At 33.2% G+C, this 10669-nt stretch overlaps 1 protein-coding gene across 5 annotated transcripts in view; it reads right to left on the bottom strand.

Moving 5' to 3' along the window:
- Window positions 1–393: 393 nt before the first annotated feature.
- The window catches only part of LOC107447796 (uncharacterized), a 32023-nt gene continuing 21747 nt past the window's right edge, over window positions 394–10669 (bottom strand). For 3 of the 5 annotated variants that reach the window (XM_016062814.3, XM_016062815.3, XM_071179345.1), the window contains 4 exons: window positions 9581–9658; window positions 8328–8397; window positions 6727–6816; window positions 394–1230 (listed from right to left, as the gene is read on the bottom strand). In XM_016062814.3, the coding sequence (XP_015918300.1) occupies window positions 1070–1230; window positions 6727–6816; window positions 8328–8397; window positions 9581–9658 (399 nt within the window). In that variant the 3' untranslated portion in view covers window positions 394–1069. Of the gene's footprint in view, window positions 1231–1305; window positions 1400–6726; window positions 6817–8327; window positions 8398–9580; window positions 9659–10669 lie in introns of all 5 variants that reach the window. The other 2 variants (XM_016062816.3, XM_071179344.1) reach the window with 1 other exon arrangement.

Here is a 10669-nt window from a genome sequence, read left to right as displayed (position 1 = left end):
AGTGCCGTGTCAAGGAACATGAAGCTTATGTCAAAAAACAAGAATTTAAACGCTCATCTATTGCCCAACATTGTTGGGACTCTAATCATAATTTTAATTTTTCCTCTTCTAAAGTCATTCAAAATTGTTCCTCAATATATGATTTAGATTTTTATGAGTCTTATCATATTTTCAAAAATTCCAAACTGTTGGTCAATGACCTATCAAGTGTTCCTTATATTTCTCCTGTTTGGAAATCTATGATAAAACCTAACTAACCCCCTCCCCCTTTTTTGTTCCTTGCTTCCTATTCGTCGTCTTCCATTCACCCTTCCCTCCTATTGGCCGTTGGTCTAAACCCTCTTGTGACGTCATCTTTCTATATATATTTACTCTGTTCTCTTATTGTTTTCTGTTGCACTGATGAAGGTTGCCCTTTGAGCATCCGAAACAGCTGTCTGCATTTAATAATATTTTTGTGCTCTTTAACGTTGTTTACCTCAGTTTGTATTTTAGCACAAAGGTTGCCCACTTGTGTATTTACAGCTATATAAAGCTAACTAGACTAATTTTAATTGAGATAGAAAAAAATATGCTTAGATAGAAAAAAAAGGGGACATACTTAAATAATGCTATAGTAAATGAAATAGTTTAGTTTAGCTGAAATATCATTCTTAAATATCTCATAGATTACGCTTTGAGTGGTCACCACTTTTTTAAAAGAGGAAAATAAGAATTTCCAGTTTATAAGCAAAAAATAAAAATTCTTTGGATTTTTCCTGTTATTTCAGGTGATTTTTAAACTCAATCTATTTTCCCTGTTTCTTCACAGATTGAATAGAATGATTCAACATAGTTTCTTTTCCAATACTCATGCATAACAATTTCTCACAGAATTTGAATGAAAACTTTAAATCAACTATACAAAAACAAAAGCTGCAATCATTTTGAAGGGGGGTGGGAATTGACACCATTTGAGTAGGAAGAGATAACAACAGATCAAATTCCTTAAAACATAAAACGTTCTACGACAATTTCTTTAGAATTCAAATGACAACAAACTGTGGCATACTCCTTGACTCAAAATGAACTAAAATCTGTAGATGTCTTTATACGTGTATTCCATCTCTTTAGTTTTGTTTGTGCATTTCAGACGAAAGCATTGCTTCAAAAATCCGAAACACGACGGCTTATCGCTCTCAGGCTTCTTCTTGGAGGGTCTGTCGAGCCATATCTTTAAAGTTTCCATGGCTGTTAAAAAAAGAAAAATGTTACCCAAAACAAAAAGAAATCGAAAGGAATGTAGAATAAAATGAGCCAAATAACCTTTTAACGCCCTTTGGTACAGATTAAAATACAACTGCTGACCTGCTATATGCAAATAAACTATTTGAATCTCGTGATACTAAATCATAGAAAGCTGAAAATAAATGTGAAATAAATAAATATAAAATTACAGATGCAAAATAAATTATATAAGTAATAATAAATAAAGCATAATTGGAGTAACATGCAATAAAAATAACTACAGCATGCAATAATCAATGTATAATATGCAAGCATAAACAAACATAAGTGTGGTCAAAAAATATATAAATGATGCTACAGGAAGTTGGTTCAAAGCAAGCATTGCTGCTCAAATGCAATAAGTCAGAAAAGTACTCAAAGTGATACTGTGGGTAGTATAAGTTAGGGGTGCACAACCATTTTGAGTGAAGGGTCACTTGCACAGCAGGTAGATTAACAACGGGCCGCACGCATCATGTTAGCGACAAATATGATCAATTTTATATAAACATTTCTAAGCATTAAATATTTTTATCTTTAAAATTAATAAAATATTTGTTGAAAATTAAATCCTTTTAATTATTTTTCTATTTTTTACAATAATTAATTTATCAAATATATATATACGACGGTTGTTTTTAAAGTAAAGGCAGTTTGAAAATAAAAACCAATGAAAGAAAATTTTCAAGAAGCAAATTTATTTTCAGATTCTATATATGTTTCTCTCTTTTTTAGCACAGTTGCCAAGTCTGTTAAAACACTTACCATACTTTACTAGTAGATTTAGAATACCCTATTCATACAAACTTGCCCCCTGCTCTGTTAACCAAGTGGTCAAGGCCGTTTTCACATACCGCCATCTTTGTAGTGTTGGCCACCAAAATGATGATTGAAATATTGGAAAAGATGAAAATCACTCAGAGCAATGTCTGAACTGTAGGGGTGGTCCAAAACTTCCCAATAGAGCTGGGATCTGAACTGCGGAGAGAGTCATTGTCGTACAGTAGCAAAATTCCCGGTCAGCACGGCAGGGAATTTTGCTATCTCACAAATGAATGCAGCAGACATTTTTTTTTGCAGACTAAAAACTTATCACTGTCCATACCTCGTGCATGGCAGGCGATTTGTAAAATTTGAACATTTTAAGACACAGAATTGACAGTTTATCCACTAAACTGCCATCGAGCACAGTGGTTCCCAAGGAATGCCAGGACACGCCACGAGTACTAGTTGTGATGCAAGCGTCACCTATTAGAGTACACGACAAAACGGCCGGCCCTCACTTAAAAAACAACACTCGTATATAAAATGTGGAGGAGACATATATTCTAACGAAAAAGAAGCTCTTACAGAATAAAAATGCAAAAAATATACACATCTTATAGAGTAATATAAATTTGAATTAAATATTTTAATCGAAGAAAATTTCTTATGTTTAAACAAAAACCAAATGAACATCAACAGGTCGTGCACCCTTAATTATAAGTAGAGAGATTATTTAAATGTCTGATATTTTTTAACCATTGAGTGCCATAATGTCTCAGTCATATCTTCTCAGAAATTGCTTTTGTTGAGGAGAAATACAACCACCATTATTCTACAATTCAAATTAATATGCACACAATTATTTCTGAAAGCATAAGAATTTTTTGTTTAAATTTAAAATTAAAATTTTACTAAATACAGTACAGAACCCGTTATCCGGAAATCAGAAAACTGGAACAAAATTCGATAAATTTTCGCGCCATTCTTAAAAAAAAAAAATTTTCCTCATAAGATTTTACGATTTTCCTTTCTTTTTTTAAAGATGTTTACCTTACCATCATTTTGAAAACAATCATTAGTGCATTACTTAATCGTTTTTCTTACTTTTAAGATTATTTCCAAATTTTTTTTTCTTTTTTTTAGTTGGGTTTAACGCTAAAAAAACGGCTTTTTGAAGCGATTCAGAAAACCGGAAAAATCAGTTATCCGGAATAGCGATAGTCCCGACCGTTCCGGATAATCGGTTCTCTACTGCATATTGATATTTTTACACTTATTTTTATTATTATTATTTTTTAATATTTTACTCATATACTTAGGAAACAAGCTGTTGCTCGCTACTGCCTGCAAACACTAAAACATGATTTATATAGGCAACCCTCCAAAGTGCTATTCAAAGAAGGCTTGCTACACTACACCCTTTACTAATGTTCTTTCTGGGTATAAAAGAATTCGTTCATTTAAAATCCAGATAGCGTCGTTGTGTTTTTGGTTTTATACAATTCCACGTGTACCAAGCTTTTCAATATTTTTACTTAAGTTTTACAAATTTTTAAATCTTCAATACAAAAACTAGTTCAGTGTTACTTCTTAGTTGAATGCATNTTCCTCATAAGATTTTACGATTTTCCTTTCTTTTTTTAAAGATGTTTACCTTACCATCATTTTGGAAACAATCATTAGTGCATTACTTAATCGTTTTTTCTTACTTTTAAGATTATTTCAAATTTTTTTTCTTCTTTTTTTTTAGTTGGGTTTAACACTAAAAAAACGGCTTTTTGTAGGGATTCAGAAAACCGGAAAAATCAGTTATCCGGAATAGCGATGGTCTCGACCGTTCCGGATAATCGGTTCCCTACTGTATATTGATATTTTTACACTTATTTTTGCAAATATATATAACTCATATACTTAGGAAACAAGCTGTTGTTCGCTACTGCTTGCAAACACTAAAACATGATTTATATAGGCAACCCTCCAAAGTGCTATTCAAAGAAGGCTTGCTACACTACACCCTTTACTAATGTTCTTTCTGGGTATAAAAGAATTCGTTCATTTAAAATCCAGATAGCGTCGTTGTGTTTTTGGTTTTATACAATTCCACGTGTACCAAGCTTTTCAATATTTTTACTTAAGTTTTACAAATTTTTAAATCTTCAATACAAAAACTAGTTCCGTGTTACTTCTTAGTTGAATGCATTGCTATCAACTTTTATTCTTTTTTACGAGGATTTTTTTAGAGGTACACATTTTGATGGCTTCTTAAGTTTGGATTTAAAAAAAATATCTGAATAAAAAACCACAGTGGCATGTACGAGGGTTGTCCATAAAATAAGGTTCCCAACGAATTTTCACAATGAAAAACATGTTTATTGGCATTGAATAATACATGTTTGGAAAGTTTAGACTTCCCTCTTTTTTTCGGCATAATCGCCGTTTAGATCAATGCATTTTTACATGCGGTGTACCATGTTCTTTATGCCTGAGTCGTAGAACTCTGCCGCCGGTCCGCGAAAATAGCTTAAAACAGACAGAATTTGCTTAAACTTCTTTGGCGAGCCTGGATGCTTCCACTAACAGGATTGTTCTTTTGTTTCCGGTGTCATGTAGTGGACCCAGGTCTCGTCCCCAGTGAAAACAGAGTCCAAAAATTCCTTGCCATCGGTTTCGTAGGCATGAAGAAATTCGCAGGCGGCTTCCACACGTTGCCGTTTGTTGTCATAGTCATCCGTCAGCATTTTCAAGACCCACCTTGCCCAATTCTAAGCGGTCTCTCAAAATGTTGTGAATGCAAGACTTACTGACAACAGGGATCATCTCGCTGAGGTCTCGAACCGTCACCCTTCAATCTTTCAGCATTGCTTCTTCTTCTTCTTTCGCAATCGCTTTGTCCGAAAACGATGGACGGCCAGAACGTTGTTCATCATGGACGCCTGTAAGTCCGTCTTTGAATTCTCTGCACTATTTGTGCACATGTTGCTCACTCATACACTCTTCCCCGTACGCCTCACAGAGATGGGAATGTTCACCAGAGGAACGTTTTTTGCACTAAAAAACAAATCACAGAGCGTAATTCGCACCTGGCGTGAGAAACAAATGGAAGCTCTATCTTTCACAATTACCAAGAAAAGAATTAACGTTGTAGATAACTCGCCAGGGCGGGAACTGGGGGAAAGGGAACCAAGTTACACGCCAGTCTCAACAAATCCCGCTTAACAGCGTTCCTAGCGTTCGCAGCTCCTTGGAAACCTTATTTTATGGACAACCCTCGTATAATCAATGGAAATATATATATAACAACTTTGAATAAGATAATGTGGCATAGTTTAATGCTGATTCATTAAAAAAAAATGGCTAAGTACCAAAATGCTTTTACTTTACTTTTTTACTACCACTGTGGAAAATCTTTNTGGATGCTTCCACTAACGGGATTGTTCTTTTGTTTCCGATGTCATGTAGTGGACCCAGGTCTCGTCCCCAGTGACAACAGAGTCCAAAAATTCCTTGCCATCGGTTTCGTAGGCATGAAGAAATTCGCAGGCGGCTTCCACACGTTGCCGTTTGTTGTCATAGTCATTCGTCAGCATTTTCAAGACCCACCTTGCCCAAACCTTGGCATATCCTAAGCGGTCTCTCAAAATGTTGTGAATGCAGGACTTAGTGACAACAGGGATCATCTCGCTGAGGTCCCGAACCGTCACCCTTCAATCTTTCAGCATTGCTTCTTCCTCTTTCGAAATCGCTTCGTCTGAAAACGATGGCCGGCCAGAACGTTGTTTGTCATGGACGTCTGTAAGTCCGTCTTTGAATTCTCTGCACTATTTGCGCACATGTTGCTCACTCATACACTCTTCCCCGTACGCCTCACAGAGATGGGAATGAATGTCCACCAGAGGAACGTTTCTTGCACTAAAAAACAAATCACAGAGTGTAATTCGCACCTGGCGTGAGAAACAAATGGAAGCTCCATCTTTCACGACTACCAAGAAAAGAATTAACGTTGTAGATACCTCGCCGGAGCGGGAACTGGGGGAAAGGGAGCCAAGTTACACGCCAGTCTCAACAAATCCCGCTTAACAGCGTTCCTAGCGTCTGCAGCTCCTTGGGAACCTTATTTTATATACAACCCTCGTATAATTAATAGAAATATATAACAACTTTGAATAAGATAATGTGGCATAGTTTAATGCTGATTCATTAAAAAAAATGGCTAAGTACCAAAATGCTTTTACTTTACTTTTTTACTACCACTGTGGAAAATCTTTAGATGGTAGTATTTTAAGTACTAAATTCAATAAAAAAAAATAGATAGCATTGTTCGTCTAAGCTAATTAATGACAAAAATTGAAAAAAATAATAAATTATACAAAAAGAGAAGCCAATTTAAGATATTTTTCTCAACTAAAATTGTACCTACTAAAGTTGCTCATACAAAAAAAAAAAAAAAANAGAAAAAAAAAAAAAAAAAAAAACATTTACTTAGCATAATAACTAAAACTTAACTAATATCAATTAAAAATCCAAATTTAAATAAAGAATGTGTAAGTTAAATGAATCAGTTCACTGATGCATACTGTAAAAAATTTATTATATATTTCCCCCCCGCATAAATCAAAAATAATAATAAAAGTATAATTTAATGAGCATGGAAATAGCGATGATCCGAAATAACAGTTTTAAAGAAGAAATACTTACATGAGGTGTTTAATCCATAACCGAATGTTCGACAGGTTTGTATCATCAACACTGTCAAAAGAAATTTGCAGAGTACAATGATAACTGCACCTACAAATATTTCAGACATACTTTAATCAATTTGACCCACCATTATCAATAATTATAATTTTTTTTTCTACCTTCTTTTTTTTTGAATATGTAAAATAATTTTAACTCAAGTTGCTCCTAAAAACACTAAAATATATGTCTTTTGTATGCTTAATGATACAGATTCATGGAATATTTGAAGCATGTATTTATTTTATGTTATAACCATCGTCGACCCAGCTTTTGGGTCGACAACAACTCGTGTTCAACTCTGTAATCTTGAACCCAAACCAGAAGAACTATTGGATCAAGTGTTGGAAGAAATTTGCCTTTGTAGAAGACTTTTTGATGGACCTAACCAACATTTTCGTTACATGGAGAGGAAAGCCATGAAAACCTGACGGCAAGGGAACCCACTATTCGTCTACCACCAAGGATATTTTACGTCAGCAACGTGTTCGATGTGGAATTTGAATCCACCAGCCATGGCTGAGACTTGAATTATGTTTCTTCTCATTAGAAAGCAAACGCTCTACCTCCTGAAGCACAGATTATAACAATAATAATCTTTTCGCAAATTCCCATTTTCACAAGTATCTACATAACTTTCCTGCCTGTCTAATCGCTTACACCTCTGGTGGGCCAGCTGGGGAGGTCCCACCTTCAATCCCGGAAGCCGATAAAATGACTGGCATGCATACCCAGCAAAGGGCACGGTAAACCTGCAGTGGCTGAAAGTCTTCTCGTCGGTTGGAGAGATGGGTACCAGCTGTCTATGTCATCTGGCTGGGGTAAAAATTATGTGCAATCCTACCACAGTCGTTAAAAGATATAACCCAATAAACCGGGGGTACATAAATTTCGGTTAAGGTGATTTTCACAACTGAATAATTGCTGACATCACAGTAAATCCGATTTAAGCGATTATACTGAGCAATTTCATTGCAAGGTGTATCACACAAATTTTGCCGTATAAAGTTCATAGAGTTAAATAGTTTATCTTTTATAGTCATCTGCACCATTGTTATAGTGATTGTCGACATACAATATGGAAAACTGGAAAGCAGCCAACAAAGGCAAATCGAAAAACCTCGATCCAATACGGGAAAAAAAAAATTCACATTAAAGCTTGGCGGCAAAATGAATAGGGCACATCTTCTGACAGGCAATTGACTGGTTTGTTTTTATGAATTACTAGTTTTTCAGTACATGTCATAGAATTTTGTTAGTTAAACAATTATTTTTGGAGAAATGTTTGGTGTGAATATTTTCTCTTATTTAACAGGTTATAATAGCAATTCTGTACAGTATCTAAAAGCAAAATCAAAAATTAAGGAGCATTTTTTTCTTTCTATAAGTTTTCAGAAGAGAAACTTGAAATATTAATCTAGACAAGAAATCAAGTGTATTTAAAGATGATGATAATTGACGCTGAATTAAAAGCATTTCTACATTTTCAGTCCTCAAAATATGCATAGATAGGATTAAAAATGAACAGCAATAAGTGTTTAATGAAATGCTAACACACATACATATAAATTGAGCTTGTAGATAGAAAACTTGATTTTCATCAGACATCTTACGAGTTTTTGACATGTAAACCTGCAAAAATGATAAAAAAAAGAATATCACAAAAATGTAGTTTGATGAAGATATTAAAGAAAGAAAAAAGAGCCCTGATTTGATAACTTCAAAATCTGGGTCCTAACACAGCCCTTAAAAATGCAAGAAAATATCCTAGTATTTACTAAAAATTATAAACTAAAAAAATGATTTCTCATTTCAAATTACTTCCATTCATGTGAAAATATATTTATATTTTTCCAATGCCCTCCTGGGGGTGAGGGGAGGGCATTCAAGACAGTCAGAGTTTGCTCATTGTTTTAAACAATTTTGAAGTTTTATTATGATTTTTAAGAAATTTCCTAAAATTTCATGACAATTCCTGATTTTCCTGTATTTCTTGCATTATTAAAGAATCAAAAACTTATAAAGCAGAGAAATATAACAAAGAATTTGTTGACAAACCCTAAACACGGAAGAGAAAAAACCCTCACTTTACCACTGATGTTATCATCAAATTTTTGTAGCTGATGTCATAATAATTGTTACAAAGCCTAATTTTTTGGAAAAAATAACAATCTTTACAGGTACTTGAAACATTAATTTATTAATTTTCCACGACTTTTTGTGTACTTTAGTTTATTTCTCAAACCAATTGATAAAATTCCCCGATTTTTCCTGTTCTATGGTCACCTTTCAATGAAATGCAAAATTTCAAACTGTTCAAGGAAGCTTTCTTTTGTGAAAAACACAATGTTTTCCATGGAGGCAATAAAAAGTTTATTGTCTTGTCCTCGAGTGGAAATTTGTAAAGTAGCTACATGGAAACAATACTAAGGATTAGTTTGATGTTGAAATATAAGCTTCAGAAAAACGGAGGCTTAGCAATAATAATCATATCAATACCAATCAAGCTTATCAATATAAATTAATGCCAAAAAGCTTTCCTACATCTTTTTTCTACATTTATGTTAAGAAACTTTTTATCTTACATTTTGAATGTTTACTGCGAGTCAATTAAAAGAAAGAACAAACAAATAAAAAGAAAAAAAGTCAAGAAAAAGGTCTATGTTTCGCACCTTAACAACAAGAAACATAACACTTAAAAATAACAGTACTAATATGTATGGAAAACTAGAATGCTAATAGTTTAAACAATGGAGCATCATTTTTTTTAAATTGAAAGGAGAAATGTTCCTTTAAATGAATAAATTTTAATTACCTGGTAGATCAATAAGCAAGGATAAGTGATACACAACACAATGAATCCAGATGCTAAATATTTATCTTCCTTGCAAACCTACACAATTTAAGAAATAAAATTTTTATAACTCAATTTATATCACACTCTATGTGCATTTAACCCCATAATGTTCTCCATATCTGAATAAAAAGAATATTCAAATAGAAAAAAAAGGTGCTATTTTAAAATAAAACAACTAATATTTTGCATAAGAAGTTTAAATTCAGAACTAGCTTTACTTATTTTTAAAAATATTAACTTTTCTTTTTACACTCTATTATTTATTTATTTTTTCAAAACACAACTCATTTTCTCTTAAATTCTGATTCAAAAGCAGCAAACATTTTTACTTGAAGACATCTAACCCATTTATTTATTATTATTACTTACTTATTTATTTATTGTAGAAAAAAGCTAATAACTAGTCAAAAGAACAAACCTATCTGTTTTCAAATAATTTTGAATGCCAGCTAGCTTTATTACAAAATGCTATTTTTAAATAAGTAATAGTTAAACTGAATAATTTAAAATTTATGTCCAATATGAAATATACTTAGAACTTAATTTGAGGAATCCTTAGAAGAAAAAAAAGTTGAAAATCATTCAATAAAAATGAGATAGTAATTAGATTTAATCAAAATTTTTCCAGAGAAATGCTTAATGGAATGAATTATTTGAAATTTTTTTTATTAGTTTGTTACATGATGGGGGATGGTCCAGTTCTAGTGTATAGTGGAGGTAGCACCTCCACTATATAGCATGTTTTTGGGCAAATACATTTTCGTTGGCTACGAAGGAGGGATATTTATCCCGGGAAAGTAAATAAAATAATTTATGCAAAATTGATTTATTAGCTTTGTAAATCTTATTGTTAAGAAGATGGTCCTCATTTTTAAATCATCCGTAGCCTTGTAATTTTGAACCAATCTAGAAGACAAGGAAACTCCTAGATCAGTACCCCCAGAGGTATGATTTGTTATGGGAATATGGAGGACTTAGTGATCCATCAGATTAAGCGTGCATCAGTCACCATTTACTACAGGGGTAGTCTTCAGCTGGCAGATATCA

The sequence above is a fragment of the Parasteatoda tepidariorum genome, chromosome 4 (assembly GCF_043381705.1).
Source record: "Parasteatoda tepidariorum isolate YZ-2023 chromosome 4, CAS_Ptep_4.0, whole genome shotgun sequence".
Classification (NCBI taxonomy): domain Eukaryota; kingdom Metazoa; phylum Arthropoda; class Arachnida; order Araneae; family Theridiidae; genus Parasteatoda; species Parasteatoda tepidariorum.
The sequence above is the reverse complement of the archived record's forward strand: the minus strand, read 5'-3'. Positions and strand labels throughout refer to the sequence as shown.